Source organism: Moschus berezovskii, chromosome Y (assembly GCF_049115385.1).
Source record: "Moschus berezovskii isolate FMDL1 chromosome Y, NW_MosBer_1.0, whole genome shotgun sequence".
NCBI lineage: Eukaryota > Metazoa > Chordata > Mammalia > Artiodactyla > Moschidae > Moschus > Moschus berezovskii.
This window is the reverse complement of record NC_142489.1, coordinates 3,387,908-3,411,815: the sequence shown is the minus strand read 5'-3', so window position 1 is coordinate 3,411,815 and position 23,908 is coordinate 3,387,908. Positions and strand designations below refer to the sequence as shown.

The 23,908-nt window shown below is 54.3% G+C and overlaps 1 protein-coding gene across 1 annotated transcript in view; it reads right to left on the bottom strand.

Annotated features, from left to right (window-relative positions):
* Positions 1-12,781, bottom strand: part of LOC148772995 (granulocyte-macrophage colony-stimulating factor receptor subunit alpha-like) — a 55,683-nt gene extending 42,902 nt beyond the window's left edge. Inside the window, 2 exon segments of the mRNA XM_088834353.1 lie at positions 12,280-12,382; positions 12,584-12,781. Of these exon segments, the coding sequence (XP_088690479.1) occupies positions 12,280-12,382; positions 12,584-12,748 (268 nt within the window). The 5' untranslated portion in view covers positions 12,749-12,781.
* Positions 12,782-23,908: the final 11,127 nt, after the last annotated feature.

The following is a 23,908-nucleotide window of genomic DNA, read 5'->3' as shown; positions in this document are numbered from 1 at the left end:
TTAAACTTAAAACAAAAACAAAACAACTACAAAGGTACCGTGCTCTATCCCCCACAAAGCCACACTCTACAGAAAACCCCCGATCGTCCAGCTGGGTTTGGGGTGCCATCTGTGGACGTGCCCACCGCTTCCCCAGCGGTGTGTTTGGTTGTGTTTCCTGGCGGCTCAGATGGTGACGAGCCCACCTGCCAACGCAGGAGCCTCGGTTTCGATTCCTGGGCCTGGAAGATCCGCTGGAGGAGGGCGCGGCAACCTGCTCCAGTGTCCTCGCCTGCAGAATCCCTCCCACGGACAGAGGAGCCTGGCGGGGCGCAGTCCACGGGGCCACCACGGGGCCCGGCCGATTCTGGCCGTGGTGCTTCCTTTCCGGCATCGCTGTCTCTGGCAATGCGCCTTTACGCTTGTCTGCAGTGCCAATCTCCGTTGGTCTCCAGCGGAGTTCTTGCAGACTCCCTCCTCATCTCTTCGCGCTCCTGGGAATCCCATCCTTTGAACTCCGTATCTTTTCCGCGAGGGTTCCCCCTGTCTGGCTCTATTTTACCGGGCACGGGTGTCTTTTCCATCACGTCCTTGGGTTTATGGAGTCTCCCGGCCTCAAGGTGGCTTCTGTCTCTTGGGGAGTTCCTTTCCCGGGGGTTGCCGTGACAAATGGCAAGGTTGGTTTGTTTGTTTCCCCTCCGATCTTTCTTCCTGCTTGCCTGTTTCCCTGCATCTCTCCCTTGTTTCTCCTCCCCTTCCTGCATCCCCGCATCTTTCCTGCCTCCTTCCGTCTTCCCTTCCTCCCGCTGGGCTTCACAGACCGTCTTCCACCTCTCCACTCGGCTGCAGCTCCGCTCGGCGACGAGGACCTCGCATCTCGGACGCACATCCAGTTCAGCACCTTCAGGCTCCAGTCCCCACCCAGGGGCTTCGTCCACCCTCCCCTGAGGCTCTCGGACCCCCTGGCGGGACCCTCCCGCCCGCAGACCACCCGCCCGCCCGCGGCTCCCCTCTGGCGACACAGGCGTCCACACAGGGGGAGCCTCCTGGCTCCCGTGGGCATCTCCACCGGCAAAGACCCCCCCCGGCCCTGCACCCCAGCTGCCCTGGCACGCCCTGCCCCCCGGGTCACGTCGTGGAGGCCCGTTCATGACGGTTGCAGTCTGCTGACCCCGCACGCGCTCCGGACCAACCCCTCCGCCTGCTGAGTCCCTCAGTCCTGTCTGACTCTCTGCGACCCCGTGGACTGCAGCCCGCCAGGCGCTCCTCTGTCCGTGGGGTTCTCCAGGCTGGAAGACTGGAGTGGGTTGCCATGCCCTCTTCCAGGGCATCTTCCCGACCCAGGGATCGAACCTACGGCGTTTCCTGCATCTTCTGCCTTGCAGGCAGATTTTTTTTTTAAACCGCTGAGCCGCCCGAGAAGCTCCCACCCCCCGTGACACCCCCAGCATCTCTGGTAACGAGTCCCCTGGGCCTCCTACGTTTAATCCTCTGCCGTTTCCACATACCCCGACTCCTCTGCCGCCTTCTCTTCTCAGACTCCTTCAGACCGTCTGCATTTTCAGCAGGTGCCCCCCGGCCGGATGCCCAGCATGGAGGACCACAAACACCCTCCCTCCTTAAGGACAGGGGCACCTGTCCGTCAGCACTCCTGGGGAGAAGCATCCAGCCTCAGATTCCTGCTCCGACTCCCTTCAACCCCGTTCCCCCCAGGGAACCTCATTTGCAATCACACAGCAGGGGGAAAAAACAAAACAAAACCAAAGCACCCACCACACTGGTTCCAACTTTCCCACCTGACCGTCAGCTCCTGTTTCCCCAGCCCCAGGGACCCTCCCCCCGAGACCCTGGCCCACGCAGACTTCCGTCTTCCTCGGGGGTCTGCTGTCTGATCCCCACCCGTGGGGAGGCTGTTTCCTGCAGTGGGGAGGGGGTGTGGTTGCCTGCCTGCGGCACACCCCGGAACCTCTCAGAGAGGACCTTCCTCAATCAATACACGCTCACGGCTCTTGATGCCTTGCCTGGATTTCCACATCTGCAATTTGCGAAATGTCTGCGGTCTGAGCTTTGCTTAACGGGAGACAAGGGGCATGGGCCGTGGGGGCAGGGCCGGGGGTGGGGAGAACCACACCCACCCCCTCGGTGAAGGCAGCACCTGTCTTATCAAGCTCCCTGAGTCCAGCTTTCTCCTCCGCGGGGCGTAGCATCGTACTGGCCTCCGGGGGGTGGTGCTGGGGATGGACATGCAGAGGGGGTACCCACGTGCCCCCCCACCAGACTCATCAACACCCTTCACCCCAACTTCCCCTCCAACTTCCTGTGCCCTGAACTCCTGCTGGCTTCCTGCTCATTGTGATGGAGCAAAAATCAGAAACTGCTGTAACCTTGACTTAAAAAAAAAAGAGTTCTCATATACCACAAAGGGACACAGAAATCCAGCCCCAAAACTGGCTCGCTTTAAATAATCAATTCATCGCAGACCCCGGCTCTTGGTCAAGGACTGTAAGGAAGTGTCCGAAGCAGACTCTGCAATGAGCGTGAAATAGTCAGGGCTCTGACGTATCATGGCGCTGGAGAAGGCTCTTGAGAGTCCCTTGACTGCAAGGAGAGACGACCAGTTCATCCTAAAGGAAATCAGTCCTGAATATTCATTGCAAGGACTGATGCTGAAGCTGAAGCTCCAATACTTTGGCCACCTGATGCGAAGAGCTGACTCATATGACAAGACCCGGATGCTGGGAAAGATTGAAGGCGGGAGGAGAAGGGGACGACAGAGGAAGAGATGGTTGGATGGCATCACCGACTCCATGCACATGAGTTTGAGCAAGCTCCAGGAGTTGGTGATGGACAGGGAGGCCTGGCGTGCTGCAGTCCCTGGGGTCAGAAAGAGTCAGACACGACCGATCGACCGAATAGAGACATGACGTATCTTATTCAGCCAATCCCTGGTTTAATTGTCACTCCCATCCTACGAGGCACTTCCAGGAGCCTCACAGAAGTGGTCAGAAGACCGAAATCCACAGAAATCTCATTGCTGTTTCACTTAATTTCGCCCTTTTTTAAAAAAAAAAAAAATTCAGGCTAAATTCACACGGGATGCAAGCCTGTGTGTGCAGTCTCTCGGTTGTGTCTGACTCTCTGTGACCCCATGGACTGCAGCCCGCCAGGTTCCTCTGGTCTGTGGGGATTTTCCAGGCAAGGACACTGGAGTGGGTTGCAACTTCCTTCTCCAGGAGCTCTTCCCGAACCGGGGATGGAACCCCCGTCTCCTGCATCGGCAGACGGATTCTTTACCACCGAGCCACCCGGGAAGCCCCCTCGTGCAACTCACGACACTCAGCACGTCCGCAGAGCCTGGGTACAGAACCTTCCCCGTTGCCCCGAGGGAGACCTGTCCCCGAGCTGTCAGCCTCTACCCGTCGTCCCCCAGCCCCTCCGACCACGCACCCACTTTCTGCCTCCATGGACTCCCCCGCGCCGCTTCGCTTCCTATAAATGGACTCGAGTCATCCTTTGTGTTTTCACTTCTTGCCTGCTTTCCCTTCTTGCTTTGGTGATCACCCGGCCGCGCTTTCTTTCCCCATTTAAAGGTTTCAGTTTTACAGCCGTGTTGGAGGGTACTGACACCATCTCTCAGATTCAGGACACACCCTGGGGAGGGGGCTGGGTAACCGGGAAGCCGGTCCAAGGGGGACCCTTGCACGAGCTTGCCCGTGGAGCTCACCGTGCTTTTAGGCGTGCCAGGGAGTGCGTGAGTGAAAGTCACTCAGCCGTGTCCGACGCTTTGTGACTCCATGGACTGTATGGGATTCTCCAGGCCAGAATACTGGAGTGGGTAGCCTTTCCCTTCTGCAGGGGAAACTTCCCAACCCGGGGATCGAACCCAGGTCTCCCGCATTGCGGGCAGATTGTTTACCAGCTGAGCCACCAGGGAAGCCCAAGAAGACTGGAGCGGGTAGCCTATCCCTTCTCCAGGGGATCTTCCTGACCCGGGAATCGAACCAGGGTCTCCTGCATGGCAGGCGGATTCTTTACCCACTGAGCCACACAAAATGCAATGCCAGCGCCCCCAGGCAGCACCTGTAACCCCGACAGGCCCCTATCACTGCAGCACACACAGCTCGCAAACCCAAGTCTCGTTCCCATCCCGACAGGCACGGGCTGGCCCGGGGAACTCCGAAATCTCCCACCCGACCCTGGCCAAGTCCCCGGGAGCTCATTCGGGCCTGAGAACGCAGCGCCCCCACGCCACCCCTCACCGGTCACGCTGTCTGCCTGGGTGCCCGGCATCCGAAAGGTTTTTCACTGCACACCTTCAGGTTCCTGGGGCTTCCCAGGTGGTGCGAACGTTCCGGAATTCGCCTGCCCCTGCAGGAGACCCAGGGTTGACCCCTGGGTCAGGAAGATCCCCTGGAGGAGGGCATGGCCACCCACTGCAGCATTCTTGCCTGGAGAATCCCCACGGACAGAGGAGCCTGGCGGGGCTACAGTCCAGGGGGTCACGAAGAGTCGGACACGACTGAAGTGACTTAGCAGCCAGCACAGCAGAGCATTTTCGTTCTGACCCACCTGGAGCACCCACCGTCAACGGCAGCAACAGAAGCTGGAAAATGACACTTTGGAGGCCCCCGGGGGTCAAGGGGGACCAGGTGACACCCCTCCCCACCGACACACCCCCCACGCTCGCGTCCGCCGACCTGCGCTCCCCATCGCTGTCCTGCGAGGCTGCCACGTCTGAGCGCCCCGATGCATCTGTTGCTCATCCGACAGCGATGGCCCGGGGACGGCACGACCTGCAGCTGTGTTCCTGTTTTCTCCCCCTCAATTCCCTCCCCTTGCCACGCCCGCCACCAGGAGGAACTGGGACAGGCCCGTCCTCTGGTCTCCGCACCCCTCCCATCACTTGCGTGGAAAAGGTCGTCTGCTCAGAGTTGGACCAAACGCTTCACCAGATCTTCTCAGGTCAGGGACCAGGTGGGTCTGGTCTCACTGACCATTTTAATTTACTTTATTTATTTGATGTCTTGACTGTGCTGTGGTTTTCTCCAGCTGTGGTACACAGGCTTCTGACTGCAGTGGCTTCTCTTGCGCCGCGTGAGCTCCAGGGCCCCCGGATTTCAGGAGTTGTGATGCATGGGCTTAGTTGCTCCAAGGAACATGGGATTTTTTTCCCCCAATCGGGGATCGAACCCCTCTCTGCTGCTCTGGCAGGAGGGTTCTTTACCACTGAACCCACCAGGGAAGCCCCTCAGGGACCATTTTCATCAGAGATGTGGAAAGGGTCGTCCTCCCAGGAACTGGACCGGGTGGTTCACTGAGTCTACTCCGATCAGGCACCACGTTGGTCCCCTTCTCTCCGTTCAGTTCAGTTCCGTCGCTCCGTCGTGTCCGACTCTCTGCGACCTCGTGGACCGCAGCTCGCCAGGCCTCCCCGTCCGTCACCAAGTCCCGGAGCTTGCTCAGACTCACGTCCATTGAGTGATGCCAATGCAGGGGACGTTAAGAGACACAAGTTTGATCTCTGTGTCAGGAACATCCCCTGGAGGAGGAAATGGCAACCCGCTCCAGTCTTCTTGCCTGGAGAATCCCACGGACAGAGGAGCCTGGCGGGCCACAGTCCGTGGGGCCTCACAGACTCGGATACGACCGCAGCGACGTGGCACGCACGCCTCAACCGTGTATACCAGTCAACCTCAATTTCCCAGTTCGTCCCACCCCCGCCGTCCCCCCGTCAGAGCCCGAACGTCTGTGTCTCTCTTTCTGCTTTGCAAGGAAGAGCATCTCTGCCAGCTTTCTAGATCTCTCATACACCTGTCGAGACGCGATACCTGTCTTTCTCTTTCTGACTCCCTTCAGCCTGTATGACAGTCACTCGGTCTGGTTTTCATTCTCTCTGCTTTTTTCCATCTTCATCGCCCTGGCATGTTCCCGGATTGTGGCCATGGCGAACGACAGGGAAGGAGATGACGCCTGGTCCTGGGTGGCAGCCAAGGGGCCTTCGGGACGGTGTGCAGAGAGGTTGGAAGACGGGGCGGAGGGCCTGGGGGACAGAGTCCTCCAGAGTGACCACCGACTTACATGGGCTGCTGGCGAGTGGACGGTCCCTTTAACACAGCGCACGCGTGTTTTCATTTTCACTGCCTCTATGCTTTTGAACTGTGGTGTTGGAGAAGACTCTTGAGAGTCCCTTGTACCGCAAGGAGATCCAACCAGTCCATTCTAGGGGAGATCGATCCTGGGTGTTCATTGGAGGGACTGATGCTGAAGCTGAAACTGCAATCCTTTGGCCACCTCATGCGACGAGTTGACTCACTGGAAAAGACTCTGATGCTGGGAAGGGCTGGGGGCGGGAGGAGACGGGAACGACCGAGAATGAGATGGCTGGATGGCATCACCGACTCTGTGGACATGAGTTTGAATGAACTCCGGGAGTTGGTGATGGACAGGGAGGCCTGGCGTGCTGTGGTTCATGGGGTCGGACACGACTGAGCGACTGAACTGAACTGAACTGATTTGAGGCCTGGGTTTTTTTCTTTTTTCTCCCTCCGCCCCACAGAATACATTTTACCCTTTATTAAAGGTTAACTGTGAGATTCTGTAAAAAACTAGAAAAAGAACTGCCATACGACCCAGCAATCGCACTCCTGGGCATACACACCGAGGAAACCAGAATTGAAAGAGACACATGTACTCCAATGTTCATCGCAGCACTGTTTATAATAGCCAGGACATGGAAGCAACCTAGATGTCCATCTGCAGACGAATGGATAAGAAAGCTGTGGTACATTTACGCAATGGAGAATTACTCAGCCATTAAAAAGGATACATTTGAATCAGTTCTAATGAGGTGGATGAAACTGGAGCCTATTATACAGAGTGAAGTAAGCCAGAAACAAAAACACCAATACACTATACTAACGCATATATATGGAATTTAGAAAGATGGAAATATAACCCTGTAGACGAGACAGCAAAAGAGACACAGATGTATAGAACAGTCTTTGGGACTCTGTGGGAGAGGGTGAGGGCGGGATGATTTGGGAGAATGGCATTGAAACATGTATATTATCATATGTGAAATGAGTCGCCAGTCCAGCTTTGATGCATGAGACACAGTGCTCAGGGCTGGTATAATGGGATGACCCAGAGGGATGGGATGGGGGGGGAGGCGGGAGGGGGGTTCAAGATAGGGAACACATGTACACCCGGGGCGGATTCATGTCAGTGTATGGCAAAACCAAAACAATAATGTAAAGTAATTAGCCTCCAACTAAAATAAATAAATTGAAAATAAACTAATAATTAAAATTGGGGATAGAAAATAAAAACCACTACAATACTGTAAAGTACTTAGACTCCAATTAAAAAAAAAAGACTTAGCAACTGAACAAAAACAACAACAAAAAATGGACATATTTCAATCTTTTGGATGCTATTGCAAACAGACTCGTTTTCTGAATCTCATTTTTTGGATGGTCCGCCACACTTGGGTGTTTGTGTCTGAATCTTATACCCTGCTGCCAGGCCAAATCTGGGTCTCAGTTCTAAGATTTTTTTTTTTGTTTGTGGAGTCTCGTCAAGATTTTCTATATATAACAGTCATCTGCAGATGGATATAGTTCTACTTCTCTTTTCTGATCTGCATGTTAAAAAAAATTTGTTTTTCCGTTGAAGTAGAGTCCACATACAGGGCTGTGTCAGTTTAAGGTGTACAGCAGACTGACTGACTTACACATGCGTATATAGGCGTGCAAGCATGCCAAGTTGCTCAGTCGTGTCCAACTCCTTGCGACCCCATGGACTGCAGCCCGCCAGGCTCTGTCCCTGGGATTCTCCAGCAAGAACACTGGAGTGGGTTGCCATGCCCTCCTCCAGGGGGTCTTCCCAACCCAGGGATCGAACCTGAGTCTCTTATGTCTCCTGCATTGGAGGGCGGGTTCTTTACCGCTAAAGTACCTGGGAAGCACAGGGTACTATGCTCAAAACTTTGTAATAACCTATAATGGAAAAGAATCTAAAAAGGAAGATACATATGTGAATCCGAACGAAAGTATAGTACCCTGTACTAAAAACAGCAGATCCTTGTTGGTTGTGGCACAGTTTTCAAAATAATAAAATTTTAATCCGTTGTATATGTGTAAATTTGCTCACATTCTAATACATCTTTTGTCTAACTGGGCTTGGCTCCCGCTCCACACCCCGTAGGGCACGGGACTCCCCACATCACAGACACGTCCAGCCCCGGCTGTCGGCAGTGCTGAGGCTAAGGAACCCCGAGCAGGCAGGAGAGAGTCTGTCATCTAACCATCTGTCAGTCTCTTTGTCTGTCCGTCTGTACTCTCTAAGATTAGCGTAATTACGCCATCATTTCCCTATGATGTAGCATGGATATGTGCATATCTACGCAGCCGTCCATCCATTGACCAGTCCACCCACCGACCCACCCACTCATCCATCCACATATGCACCTATGGCCGTGGTTCACAGACTGGGAGGGCTTTACCCTCCGAGGGGACATATGACAACGTCTGGAGACATTCTGGCCGTGGCAGCGATGGGGGCAGGGGCTGCCCCTGAGGTGCGGTGGCGGGGGAGCCCAGGGACACTCCTCCACACCCCACACAGGGCCCAGGACGCCCCCCATCAGAGATTCGTTTGGCCCCAGATGCCAGGCGGCTGAGGCTGACCAGCTCGGCGCAGGCACTTGGTGACAGCCTCTCTTTGCCCTTTCTGCTGACACCAGCTCCTCCCCACCCCCTCATCCGCCAGAATCCCACTTTTCCGCCCTCCCAGACTCTCCTCCGGGTCAGAGAAGCAAAGGAGTCATGGGGAGGAAGGGGTCAGCGCCTCTTCCAGAGAAAAATGGAGCTGTGGTGGGCAGCAGGATCTCAGTGAGCCAGCGTTCCGGGGGAGGGTGGCGCCCACGAAGTTATAACATCCATTTTCCCAGAAAAGAAACCAGATACTAAGACACACATTTCCAAACAACCTCACAGTTTCTCAACTTCCTGATGGGCTGAGCCGGGCCTCACAGTGAAGGCGGGGGCCGGGGGGGAGGTGAGAGCTGGCTTCACTTCCTCCCAAACTCCGGGACAAAGATCTTCATGCAGCAGGAAGGCTGCGCTGCTGTTTTGTTTTTTTTTTTCTTTCTTTTTTTAAGTTTCATTTTATTTATTATTATTATTGGCCATACAAGAGGACTGCGAGATATTAGTCCCCTGACCAGGAATCAAACCCAGAACCTCCCCTCAAGTGCAAGCTCGCAGTCTTAATGTGTCTTTGAGTGTTTTTTAATTGGACTATGAAAGTGCAGTGAAAATATTAGGTGCTCAGTCGTGTCTGACTCTCTGCGACTCCGTGGACTGGAGCCCCCTGCCACTCTCCTCTGTCCACGGGATTCTCCAGGCAAGAACACTGGAGCGGGTTGCCGTGCGCTCCTCCAGGGCATCTTCCTGACCCAGGGATGGAACCCAGGTCTGCTGCATTGCAGGCAGAATCTTTACCATCTGAGCCATCAGGAAAGCCCTAAGTTGGCAAGCATAAGGTTTTCTCTTTTTAAGTCTGTGAGGCTCTTTCTGATTTTATAAATAAATGTATTTGCATCATTTTGTTTTAGATTCCACATATAAGTGACAGCATATGATATTTGTCTTTCTCTGACTTAGTTCACTGAGTATGATAACCTCTAGGTCCATCCCTGTTGCTGCAAACGGCAGTATTCCATTCTTTCTTATGGCTGAGGAGTATTCCCAGGTGGCTCAGTGGTAAAGACTCTGCCTGCCAATGCGGGAGACTCAAGTTCGATCCCTGGGTTGGGAAGATCCCCTGGAGAAGGGACTGGCAGCCCACTCGAGTATTGTGGCCTGGAGAATCCCATGGACAGAGGCGCCTGGAGGGCTACAGTCCTTGCGGTCGCAGAGTCGGACACGACTGAGCTGCTAAACGACAATTCGGAAGCAACCTTGGAGTCCATCGACTGATGGGTAGATACAGGTGATGTGGTCCATGTATACAACAGAGTATTACTCAGCCGTGAAAAAGAACGAAATAACGCCATTTGCAGCAATACGGATGATCATACTAGTGGAATAAGTCAGACAGGAAAAGACAAATATCGTACGATATAGCTTATATGTGGAATAAAAAAAGAGAGAGAGACACACAAATGAACTCATCTGCAAAGCAGAAACAGACTCACAGACACACACAACAGACTTGTGGTTGGCCAAGGGCTGATAAACTGGGGATCTGGAATTAACAGATACACACTGCTATATGCAAAATAAATAAAACACCAGGGCCTGCTGTACAGCACAGGAAACCACGCTCAACACCTTATATGAAATATACAGAAGCAAAGATCTACTGCACAGCACAGGGAACCACGCTCAATACCTTACATAAAATATACAGAAGCAATGACCTGCTGCACAGCACAGGGAACCATATTAAAATCTTGTAACAAGGTTTAAGTAAAGTCACTCTGTCATGTCCAACTGTTAGCAACCCTGTGGACTGTAGCCCACCAGGCTCCTCCATCCATGGGATTCTCTAGGCAACAGTACTGGAGTGGGTTGCCATTTCCTTCTCCAGGGGATCTTCCCAACCCAGGGATCGACCTGGGTCTCCCACATTGCAGGCAGACTCTTTATCATGTGAGCCACCATGGAAGTCTATAATGGAAAATAATCTGGAATGAGGATTCTCCAGGCAAGAATACTGGAGTGGGTTGCCATTGCCTTCTCCAGGGGATCTTCCCGACCCAGGGATCGAACCCGGGTCTCCCACATTGGAGGCAGACGCTTTAACCTCTGAGCCACCGGGGAAGCCCCTATATATATATATACACATATATATAATGTTTAAAGTCAGAAGACATAAGTAAGATCTGCTCTTAAAAATTTAACACTCAGGCCTTCCCTGGTGGCTCAGTGGTAAAGAAGCCTCCTGCCAAAGCAGGGGACATGGTCAGCATTCATCAACGGAGGAACAGATAAAGAAGACGCAGTCCATACACAGAATGGAATATTACTCAGCCATGAAAAAGAATGACGTGATGCTGCTTTGTAGCTACAGAGGTGGGCCTAGAGCTGATCGTGCGAAGGGAGGGAAGTCAAAGACAGACATCACGGGACATCACTTGGATGTGAAGTCCAAAATACGACACAAACGGACTCATCTCTGAAACAGACTCACAGACATACAGAACAGATCTGCAGATGCAAGTGGGGGGCGGGGGATGGGGTGAATGACAAGATCGGGATGGTCGTATACACAGCACAGTGACCTCTATTCAATATCTCATATGGCGGTGGTGGTCGAGCTAGCTGCTCAGTTGCGTCCGACTCTTTGTGACCCCGTGGACTGTAGCCCGCCAGGCTCCTCTGTCCGTGGGATTCTCCAGCCAAGCACACTGGAGTGGGTCGCCTATCCCTTCTCCAGGGGATCTTCCCCAACCCAGGGATCGAACCAGGTCTCCTGCATCGCAGGCAGATTCCTTAGCGACTGAACTACAAAGGAAGCACAAGTATCTTATAGAAAACATGGGAAGGCAAGGATTTACCCTGTAACACGGGGAAAGACGTTCATATCTCGTCATAACCTATGATGGAAAACAACTTGAAAAAAAATACATTATCTATAGAAAGCTGAAGGTCAGTAGACATAAGTAAGAACCATTCTTAGAAAGGGAAGAGTTGGGACTTCCCTGGAGGTCCAGTGGCTAAAACGCTGAGCTCCCAGTGCAGGGGGCCTAGGTTCGATCCCTGGTTCAGGGGACTAGACCCCACATGTAGCAACTAAAGATCAAAGAGCCTGCCTGCCACAGCTAAGGCTTGGCGATGCCAAATAAACAAATACTGCAGAAATAAAAAACACGTGAGACCTAGCTTCCTCACCTTCTGCCCTAGTTTGCAGAAAGAACTGAAAAAGCCTTCACAGATATTAAAGATGACATAAAGACATTACAGAAAACACGGCAAGCCACCCACAGGGTAAGACAGAGTCAGACATCCCCTGGAGCAAACGTTGGGCAGAAGAAAGGCCGGGGAGGACTCACAGAACAGTGTCCACGGCCTAACTTGTGCTGAGAACCCCTCTGGACACATAGTCAGAAATCCCCAAACCACGGCAGGTCCCTGGAGGTCCAGGGGTTACGACTCTTGCGCTTCCACCACAGTACGGGGGCACAGGTTCAGTCCCTGGTCGGGGAACTAAGATCCCACAGGCTGCAAAGTGACCAAAAAAAAAAAAAAAAAGACAAAAAGCAATCCCCAAACAAACCCCTGCTGCGACCCGCACCTTCAATGATAGCCGATGGAGAAAACGTGACCTCCTTGGGGCTTCCCTGGTGGCTCAGTGGTAAAGAATCCAGCTGCCGATGCAGGAGACACTGATTCACTCCCTGGTTAAGGGGAAAAAAAACAAAAACCCTCATTCCGTGAACCCCAATGAAGCCCTCACACCCCAACAAAGAGGTTGCACCTCACCCAACCACCCCAGCCTGCTCGCCTCAACTAGAGAGAAGCCCAGCGTGCAGCAAGGAAGGGCCAGCCTCAGCCAAACACACACACACAAATAAAATGATTGAATGCAACCTCCTTACCTGCAGCTCCTGGAGACGTGGAGGAGGCCAGGACTTGGTCTCGCGCTGGACGATCACTGCACGGGAGCCTCGTGGGCACGGCCACCTCTGAGCTGCACCCCCCGGGGAGGCATTCCTGGCCCAGCATCTGTCACCCCGGGGTCTCCCGGGGGTTAGACCGCGCATGTCGCATCTCCGCGTCCTCCGTCTCCCCAGCGCCCTGCACCCAGGCTGCCCACTTTCACTTTCAGTTTCTGTCCGTGGAGTCCAGCTCTCCTGGAGGAAGAAATGGCCCCAACCCCCAGTATGCCCGCCCGGAACTCCGCCACGGCCAGAGGAGCCCGGCGGGGCGCAGTCCAGCGGGGTGCGGGGGTCGCAAAGACCTGGACGCGGAGAAGCACGCCCGCGCGGGGTTTGCGAGGACCGCTGCTGACCTCTAGTGACCGGAACTTCCAGATTCCGCCACTGGAAGGACTGATGCTGAAGCTGCAATACCCTGGCCACCTGATGCCAAGAGCTGACTCACTGGAAAAGACCCTGGTGCTGGGAAGGATTGAGGGCAGGAGGAGACGGGGACGACAGAGGACGAGATGGCTGGATGGCATCACCCACTCCATGGACACGAGTTTGAGCAAGCTCCGGGAGTTGGTAATGGACACGGAGGCCTGGCGTGCTGCAGTCCATGGGCTCGCAGAGAGTCAGACACGACTGAGCGACTGAACAGAAACAATTCTAAACCACCCTCCACCTTCTGACTTAGCAAGCTCTGAGCTGCCCCGAAAGCCTGTGCCCTAGGGTCCTGCCGGGTGGAGCTGGGCAGGGTCAGTCCCCACCCCAGGCTCTGGAAGCGGCTGGGTGGGCGGGGAAGGGGTCTTGGCGCCTTTTGGAAGTTTTGGTCACTAGGGGTCAGTAGCGCTCTCTGCAAGCCCGATCCAGGCCAGCTGGGGTCCCAGGAGTTGCTGCCCTGGAAAGGGGCCTCCTATCCGCACTGATGTCTGGAACTCGTCTTTGGCCGAGCAGGAGTGTCCTTATGGCTGGGCGGAAGGAGCGTGGGGTTTCTGTGAGCCCACTCTCCCCGCTCAGACGGTAAAGAACCCACCTTTCCATGCAGGAGACGCGGGTTCGATCCCTGGGTGGGGAAGATCCCCTGGAGGAGGGCACGGAAACCCACTCCAGTATGCGTGCCTGGAGAATCCCCAAGGACAGAGGAGCCTGGCGGGGCTACAGTCCACGGGATCCCAAAGGGTCGGACATGAATAAACAATATACCCCCACCCCACCCCGCCGCTTGTGGCAGAGGTGTCACTGGGCACAGGGGTCATGCTGAAATGGGGCGGGGTTGTTCTCAAAACGCCCCCACCCCAGATTCTCCTTTAAATGCAAAAGCTCTTCTTCCCTGCTTTGAGCAAGCTCCGGGAGTTGGTGATGGACAGGGAGGCCTGGCGTGCTGCAGTCCACGGGGTTGCAAAGAGTCGGACTCGACTGAGTGACTGAACTGATTCTTCCCTGGGATGCACTGTGATGCAAACACAGGAGACAAACCATTGGCCGTTGGGTCCTAGGGTTTCCAACGTCAGCCAGAGACCACCCCCCAGCCCCCAAGGGACCCCGCCTGAGGTCACAGACTGTGAACTTGTTAGTCGCTCAGTCGTGTCTGACTGTTTGCCACCTTCTCCAGGCAAGAATACTGGAGTGGGCTGCCATTACCCTCCTCCAGGGGATCTTCCCGACCCAGGGATCGAACGCGCGTCTCCTGCAATGTAGGTGGATTTCCCCCTGAACCACTAGGGAAGCCCCAAGTTAATCACAAAGAACGCCCACCCAAATCTGGAGCGGGAAACCCACTGTGTACCGGCCACCCCGCCCCCAGGGAGGCCTCCTTCTTTTTCTTTTTTTAAAAAACAGTCATTTATTTTTTAACTGAAGGATAATAGCTTTACAGAATTTTGCTGTTTTCCGTCAAACATCAACATGCATCAGCCATAGGTATACCTCTGTCCCCTCCTGCTTCTATTCAGATATTTCTTTTCTTCCACGCCAGGCAGCTCGTCCCTGCCTGTCCACGCCTGCAGAAATAACTGCAGATTTTTTTTTTTCTTTCTGCCCAGGTGGTTGCAGAACCGGCTCACTCACTTTTTTTTTTTTAATTTAAACAGGAGATTAGCGTGCTTATCTGCTGGGCTCATCTCCATTGTCGCAGCAGTTTCGGAAACCCCCTCCCAGCCCCCAGGGCTGTAGTTGGAGGGGAGCTTCTGTTCCTGGAAAAATTTTTTTTTAAAAAGATAATTGGTGGGGAGAGGTTAGATGCAGGAGAGATTGGGATGGGTGGGGGTGGGGCATTGCTCTCTGCCGCTCGGAGGTGAGAGGGCATCTGAAAGCGCCTGGCTGTGCCTGGGGTCTGCGTGACCCCCACGGCCCCGGCTTTATCTCTCCGAGCTTTGATGTGTGTTCGCTGTTGTTCTCCCCTCTCCCCCCTGCCCATGTTTGTCTCCTGTGTTCACGTCTTGTCCAAGGATTAGGACGCGAGTCAGAGCAAGCTCCGGGAGCTGGTGATGGACAGGGAGGCCTGGCGCGCTGCAGTCCGTGGGGTCGCAGAGTCCACGGGGTGGGACACGGCTGAGCGACTGGACTGTGTCTCTCTCTCTCAAGGGTCGGGAGAAGAGATAAGAGTTGAGTGTTCTTGCACTTTCATGGTCAGATCTCTCGTGCACTGGCAGGTTTACGGTTACCCGATTTCTGACGATGCCCAGGCTCACTCCAGAGACACTCCCCTCCCAGTCACCCCAGCTTCCCATCTCTCACCCCAGAGACCCTCTAGTCACCCCAGGCTGTCTGCACTCACCCCCAGAGACGCCCACTCCCTTCAGATTTCTATCTCTGATCCCAGAGACCCTCGGGCTCACCACACACTTCCCCCAAACACCTCAGACATCCCCGTTCACCCCAGATTTCCATCTCACCCTAGAGCTCCCCACTCACCCCAGCTCTCCACCCCTCACCCTAAAGACCCCCATGCACCCCGCATTGGTATCCATCACCCCGGGAGTAACCCCACTCCCTCCAAATTCCTTTTCCCCACTCTGCCCAGAGATGGAAGCAAGAGCATCCCCGATTTCTGTCACCACAGAGACCACAGAATCACCCCTGGTTTTTGCAGCCCTCAGACACAGTGCCCGAGGCTCAGTGCCGAGCCCCAGGATAGGAGACACAGGGTCCCTCACGGGAAGGGGATCTTTGTCAGCCACTCAGCGTCTGCTTGAGCAACCAGCCTCCACCTCAGGGCTTCGTTAAACACCCCTGGGGTTTGTAGAGGAGCCTGGCGGGCTAGTGTCCACGGTGACGCAAGGAGTCGGACCTGACTGAGCTGTGTAAGCACACACACTCACACACACACAGGTCGTAGAGGGCCTGCGTGATGGAATCTCTTGATCCGAAGGTGAATTTGGCCACCTTTCTGAGGCCTTTGTTGCTGTTTCGTAGCTAAGTTGTGTCCGACTCTTGTGCGACCCTGCGGATGGTAGCCCCCGCCAGGCTCCTCCGTCTGTGGGATTCTCCGGGCAAGGATACTGGAGTGGGTTCCCACGCCCTCCTCCAGGGGATCTTCCCCACCCAGGGATCGAGCTTCTTGCCTTGCAGGCAGATTCTTTACTGTCTGAGTCACCAGGGAAGCCCCTGTTTTAGGTGCTTCTCTCCGGTGGATAACCAAGGCATTTAGCGCTTCATTTCTCCCTACCGTCGTCTGCAAGGAGCTTGAAAGGGCATGCCAGCTCACTAGCCCTGCAGAGTCCCAGCACCAAGCCAGAGAGAGCTGTGTGTAGGTTGGGGGTGGGGTGGGGGCTGCAGGGCGGGGAGCAGGTGATAGAGTTTTGGAGGGAAGGGAAGGACACAGTCACCCAATATTTTTTTCAAGCCTGGAGTGCAAAAGTTCGAAGGGTCGCCCGGGAAATTGCTGAAAACCCTCTCTCAGTCCACAGACAAGTGCTCTCTGAGTGCTTTTAAAGATTACAAAAGCCGGTTTCCCCAAAAGTCAGCCTCAGTCAGGGGCGATTCCCTGGAGGGCTATTTCCTGGGGTAAAACATCTACTTTCAGGGTAAAAATAATTTGGGATCAGGAGGTGGGTGCTTATTTTATAGTTCCCGCATGGCGGGCTGGAATTTCAATGACTGATACACAAGAGGGTAGAAATGTATTCTGCAGTATGTGTCTCGTGAAGAAGGGCTTCTGTATTTTTTTTGTGTGTGTGCTTATAATGCTGATGAAGCAGGCAGGAAGGCAGAGGGCTAACTGGGCTCTGGAGTTGCTAAGAACACGCTTCGTGCTGTTGGAGGAATACTGTGGGTGTCCCAGCCGCCAGCTCGGGGAGAAGGAAAGACACACATCGCGATCACAGCAACAGCAGAGAAAAAAAGCGTGACTTTCCGGGAAAAGGAGCGTGAAATTTTCAGGCAGTTTAGACCGTCAAACTTTTCACTCGTGGGGGCAGGCCCAGCTTTGTGTCAACAATTTGGTGACGGGTGTCTTTTTTTTTTTTCTTTAAATTATAGTTGAGAGTCCTTTTGGATGGCAAGGGAATCAGACCAGCCCATCCTAAAAGAAATCAACCCTGAATACACATATATATATATATACTTTTTCATATTCTTTTCCTGTGTGGTTTATCATAGGATATGGAATATAGATCCCTGTTCTCTACAGTAAGACCTTGTTTATCCATCATATATATATATTTATATAATATTCTGACCCGTTCCCTTCTCCAGGGCATCTTCCCGACCCAGGGATGGAACCCAGGTCTCCCGCATTGCGGGTGGATTCTTTACCACCTGAGCCACCAGGGAAGCCCAGGTTTGCAGCTGCTAACCCCAAACTCCCAATACTTCCCTCTCCTGTCTTCCGAGGAAGTGATATCTTTCGGGAAAGTAGTGGACGTTGTGCAGGAAAAGTGAACGTGAGCTTGAAGCAGAGCAGCAACCAGGGGCACATTTCGAAAAGCCTACGGGTTCCCAGATACCCCACCACCCGGGAAGGTGCGGTCTGAAGCTCTGACAGACAGGCTGCTGGGCTTGACTCTGCTGTGTCTTACCCCCGACTGACCAGCTTTGGGCTCCGGTCCCTGAAACCTCACGCGGGCTCCTGGTGCAATGCCCCCCCGGCCCCCCGTCACATGCCCATGAGTCAGGGCCGTGGGTGGCAGGGGATATTTGTACAAAACACACTGCTGGGGATGGTCAGTGACCACGGAGTTACACGTGGCCGTGACTCCAGAGCAGGTGACACACCCACAGATTTGCGCAGCTGCACCCCCGCCCGGCGCCCCACGGCCGGTCCTCAGAGGCATATCTGCCGCAAAGGGGAAGCAGGGGACACGGACGGTGAGCTGGAAAGACCCTGTGGCTGACGCAGGACATGTGCGTGCTAAGTCACTTCAGGCATGTCCGATTCGCTGCGACCCCATGGACCGCAGCACTCCAGGCTCCTCCGTCCGTGGGATGCTCCAGGCAAGGATACTGGAGTGGGTTGCCATGCTCTCCTCCAGGGGATCTTCCCGACAAAGAGATCGAACCCGCGTCGCTTGTGTCTCCTGCATCGGCAGGTGGGTTCTTTACCATGAGCGCTTCCTGGGAAGCCTGTGTAAGCTCGATGCCATAAAAAAGGACCAGCTTTAGCCACGGCATGCCGTGTAAGGTCACCCTTCTGCTGTTCTATAGGACTTCCCTGATGGCTCACACGGCAAAGGGTCTGCTACAATGCGGGAGACATGGGTTCAATCCCTGGTTTGGGAAGATCCCCTGGAGAAGGAAATGGCAACCCACTCCGGTACTCTTGCCTATAAAATCTCATGGACGGAGGAGCTTGGTAGGCTATAGTCCATGGGGTCGCAAAGAGTCGGACACGACTGAACGACTTCGGTTGCTTTCACTTTCTGCTGTTTTATAAACGAGGGAGACTTTAGAGTTGCTGGCTTTCCCTACTATTGGTCTTTTCCTTCCGCTTTTGGGTCCTTTGCCTGAAACAGGGACTCACCAGGTGGCTCGGCAGTAAAGATACCCGCCTGCCAATGCAGAAGACGGGGGTTCCATCCCTGGGTGGGGAAGATCCCCCGGAGGAGGGCTTGGCAACCCACTCCAGCATTCTTGCCTGGAGCATCCCACGGACAGAGGAACCTGGCGGGCTGCAGTCCAGGGGGTCGCCCAGAGTCGGGCACGACTTAGAGAATACACAACAAGATTAATCACGTCAGGCTCAAATGTAGCTGTGTATTCCCAGCGTCACTCTCATCATATCCTGACGGCCATCAATGTGTCAGTGACCCTGTATCAATATCCGTCTAACAGACGAAGCACCCCCGACCGAGGGCAGCTGTCGAGGCCAGGGGAACTCTCCGTGTGGGGGAAAGGGCGCACGTGGGAAAACCCTGTACTTCCCTCTCGAGTTGGCTGCAAACGTAGAAGTGCTCTAAAAATAACGTCTCTGCTGAAGAGAAAGGCACCACCTCTGGGGGCTCCCTCCACCGCCTTCCCCTGTGACCGTGAATGTGCTCTGCTGCTGGGTGCAGCGTGTCCAGAGAACACCGAAGTGTTCCTCCTCCGGGTGACTGCACCGGGGGTGGCGGGGGAGACGGTGGAACTGCCAGCCTGGTTCCTTCCAGAGGAAGAGCATTTGTCGTTTCTGCTGTTGAGTCACCAAGGCCCCTCAGTCTCTGCGACCCCATGGGCTGCAGCACGCCAGGCCTCCCTGTCCATCACCAGCTCCCGGAGCTTGCTCAGACTCAGGTCCATCGAGGCAGTGATGCCATCCAACCATCTCCTCCTCTGTCGTCCCCTTCTCCTCCTGCCCTCAATCTTTCCCAGCATCAGCGTCTTGTCCAGTGAGTCAGCTCTTCGCATCAGGTGGCCAAAGTATTGGAGTTTCAGCTTCAGCATCAGTCCTTCCAATGAACACTCAGGACTGATTTCCTTTAGGATGGACTGGTTGGATCTCCTTGCAGCCCACGTGAAGGAGCCCAACTTTGAGGTGGCCTGAGGTGACGTAGGACGCCACATCCAGACAGCATGGCACAAAAAAAAACAGATCCCGCATGTTGCCAGTCAACCCTGTACCCCTGGAACCCACTGTTTCTCTTTGCCAGTTTTCTTCTTGGCTAACCCAGAACTCTGAAAGTGAGTGAAGTCGCTCACTCGTGTCCGACCCTTTGCGACCCCAGGGACTGTAGCCCACCAGGCTCCTCCGTCCGTAGGATTCTCCGGGCAAGAATACTGGAGTGGGTAGCCTTTCCCTTCTCCGGGGGAATCTTCCCAACCCAGGGATCGAACCCATGTCACCAGCATTGCAGGCGGATTCTTTACCAGCTGAGCCACCAGGGAAGCCCAAAGCGGTTACTCTTCAATTAAAAAAATAAATCTTAACGAAAAAGATGGGCTTATGTTTCCTTGTCTGCGTTGGGTGGGGCTCAGCTTCGGCACTGATGCTTGTCACTCCGGTTCGAGTGGAGTCTGGTCCCCGCGGTGCGCCGGCTGCCTTGCCCCAGCAGGTGGGATCTGAGGTCCCCCGCCCAGGGATGGAGTTAGCTGGGGGAGGGGCATTTGCTATGACTGCAAAGTGGGCCACGCACCCACACACACACCGGCAGCTGCAACCCCGCCCAACTCCCCACGGCCGGTGCCGGGACTCTCCTGCCACGAGGGGAAAGCAGGGGCCGGGGAAAGTCAGGTGCTTCCCTTGCAGTGCAAAGCGGGTTCTTAACCAATGGGCCACCAGGGAAGCTCCAGTATACAGATTTCTTGGGGTGGGGGCGGAAAATCACAGATTCCCTTTCAGGGTGTTCCCACTGGATGGTGCTGGCCGGTCAAGCCCTCTTCAGGGGCATACAGGAGTTGGTGTGAGTCCTTCTGTCTTGCTGAGTATCCATCTCTTGCTTTCCACCTGCTTCTTCAGAGTCTCATGAAGTACTCGGGTTCCTCCGGACAAAAGGGGCTCCACAGACTACTCCTCAGCTGTGGGGTTTGAATACACCACACCCAAAAGATGACATTTTTGTGTGTCAAGATTACTGTAAGCTGAAGACCTTTGAACTGCAACAGATGCAGGAAAAAAAAAAAAAAAAAGTCTTCTTGGAGCTTCCCTATCTGATCAAAAGCAGCAATTTCTGAGAAATAAGGCTCCATAAATACCTCTCCTCCGGGGTGTATCTACTCCCAGGTGGGAGAAGACAGTAAAAACCCCCACCTCCACCGCGCAAATTGCATCTCCAAGGCAATTTTGCAGCCGTGAAGGAGGCGGAAAATTCACTCTTCTCTGTGTAAACACCGTCCCACTCTCTCATCTCCTGTTTCTTCTCCTAAAAAGCCACGTATGTATCTCAAAGCCACTGGTTTTCCCCTAAGTGTGCTTAACCCACCTCCCCATCACCTGCTGAGTTAGGCACGCTGTTGTTTTCTTGTTTAGTCGCTCAGTGCTGTCCGACTCTTTTGCGACCCGATGGACTGCATCCCACCAGGCTCCTTTGTCCTTGGGATTTCTCAGCCAAGAATACTGGAGTGGGTTGCCATTGCCTTCTCCAGGGGATCTTCCCAACACACGGATCAAACCTGCGTGTCCTGCATTGGCGGGTGGATTCTTCGCCACTGAGCCACCTGGAAAAGCCCAAGTGAGGTATATAAACCCCAAACTCTAGCCATTCCTTGGAATTACTCATCACCGAGTTTCTCCCCCATGTGTGCACGCTGAGCATGTAAACTCTGCTTTCTTCTTTCCTACAAACCGATCTTCTGTCAATTTAATTTGCGGGGCCACAGGGACAGAACCTAACAGGATACAGGCAAAGATTTTTCTTTTTTCTCTCTTTTTTTTTTTCTTCCATCCCCTTCTTGGACGTTTCCATCTCTGAAAGAGTCAATCCTCTTTCTTAGCCCAGAATCTTAGAGAACCGTGTTTCACTGGTCCCTGCCCGTGTAGTGAGTGCCCTTTGTCTGACGCACTTTCACCCTTTCCATCATTAGTTTGGGCGTGTGAAGGAAGTCAACGGAGGGTCGCCCAGCATTTGAATCTGACACGATACCAGGCTACTGAGGAGTCTTGGAGCTCACCACAAAAGGAGGCTCTTTTGACCTGGAGATCAAGGGAGCATTTGCCATGCTCAGCTATCTTAAAGGGCCTCCCATGGAGATGGGTTTTTTTTTTTTTCCGTGTGGTCAGAGGACAGGCCAGGTTGTGGGGAGCAACTGGACTTTCTGTCCACTGCAGCCGTTTGGACGCCAGACGGAAGGGCCAAGCTTCCTGCCCGTATAAGACTTAGGGTGACAGCTGTGTGAGTTCCCAGGATTGGTCGTAACACAGCACCACAGGCGGGGTGGCTGAAAGCAGCACAAATGTATTGTCTGGCAGTTCTGCGAGCCAGGAGTCCAAAATCAAAGCATCAGCAGCGTGGGGTCCATGCTCTTAAGAGGTTTTGTACTTGGCGGAGGAAGGCCCCAGTGCTCAGCGTTGCAGCTGTCTGGCCAAGACCTCGAGAGGTTGTCTTTTCTCTGCCTTGAGATGTGGGCATTCTGCACTGGTCCAGGTTCAATCCTTGGGTCGGGAAGATCCCCTGGAGAAGGGAAAGGCTACCCACTCCAGTATTCTGGCCTGGAAGATGCCATGGACGGAGGAGCCTGGCGGACTACAGTCCATGGGGTCGCAGAAGAGTTTGACACGACTGAGGGACTAACACACACCATGGTCTACCCGTCAGTCCTAAAGAAAATCAACCCTGGGTGTTCATTGGGAGGACTGATGCTGAAGCTGAAGCTCCATTGCTTTAAGTCACCCGATGCAAAGAGCTGACCCACCGGAAAAGACCCTGATGCTGGGAAAGATTGAGGGCGGGAGGAGAAGGGGACGACAGAGGATGAGACGGTTGGATGGCATCACTGACTCAATGGACGTGAGTTTGCGTAACGTCGGGTAGTTGGTGATGGGCAGGGGAAGCCTGGCGCGCTGCGGTCCACGGGGTCGCACAGAGTCAGACACAGCTTGGCGATTGAAAAGCAATGACAACCATGGTGTACGTGGCGCAGACCCCCTGTGACCCCCGAGTTCCACTCTTGCACTGCCTGAGGCCAATCCCTCCTTTCCCAAGGTTGTTGATCATGACCTCTGCCCTTCCTCAAGTCTCTCTCCCAACGGATGAAACAGCAGAGACCTTCCCACAACCTCTGTGCCCTACAGATGGGCCTCTTTTCTCTGCTGGGACGGGGAAACCCTGCTGTTATGTAACAGTTCTCACCCGAGTGTCAAAGCCGACAGGTGGATCTGATAGCAAACCGCTCTCAGGGCTCACGGCTCGCCTGGGGCTGTTCTGTGACAGCTGCCCACGACAACCTGGCCGGCCGGAGGAGAGATAAGAGGTCGTGTCACGCTGCACGCTCAGATAGATCTACGCGCGGGCCGGAGGCTGTGACGTGCAAGGCGGCGGAACCATCCCTGCAGTCAGCGTCATCGCCGTGAGCCTGTTTTATCTTGAATTCATGCAAGACTCGAGCGTCTTTTTTTGGAAGGCATGCTGAGTCTTAGCAGACAGACATCCGTATGGGTGTGGATTCATTTTTTTTTTTTTAATGTACATTTTTTTTGGACTGCACTGGTTCTTCATTGCTGCTTGCAGGGTTTCTCTACTTGCAGTGAATGGGGTTGGAGGGGCTATTCTCTAGTTATGGTGAGAGGACTTCTCAAGGCGGTAGCTTCTCTTGTTTCCAAACACGGGCTCTAGGGTGTGTGGGCTTCAGTCTCTGTGGAACATGGGCTCAGTAGCTGTGGGTGGAATCTCCCCAGAGAAGGGATCGAACCCGTGTCCCCTGCATCAGCAGGAGGAATTTTTTTTAACTACTGCGCCATCGGGGAAAGAAAGTGAAAGTCGCTCAGTTGCGTCTGACTCTTTGGGACCCCGTGGACGGTAGCCCCACCAGGCCCCTCTGTCCATGGGATTCTGCAGGCAAGAACACCGGAGTGGGTAGCCATTGCCTCCTCCAAGAAGGCAGATGCTTAACCACTGGACCACCACGGAAGCCCAGCTGCAAACTCTTCACAGCTCCTCCCAAGGACTCCCGGTGTGTCTCGAGTGTGGGCTGGCTCGTGACTGGCTCTGGCCAGCGGATGATAGCCGAAGTGACCAGACCCTAGGGAAGGCTGACCATCAGATCAAGTCTCCCAGCCAGGGAAGAGACGGCTCAAGCTGTCGGGTTACTTTGCAAGCCCAGCGGCCGTGCGTGTGTGTGTGTGTGTGTGTGTGTGTCAAGGTGCTCAAACATTCCCCTGCTCTCAAGCCTCCCGTTGAGAGTGGTCCCACCCGACCCTGAGCAGAGCTTCCC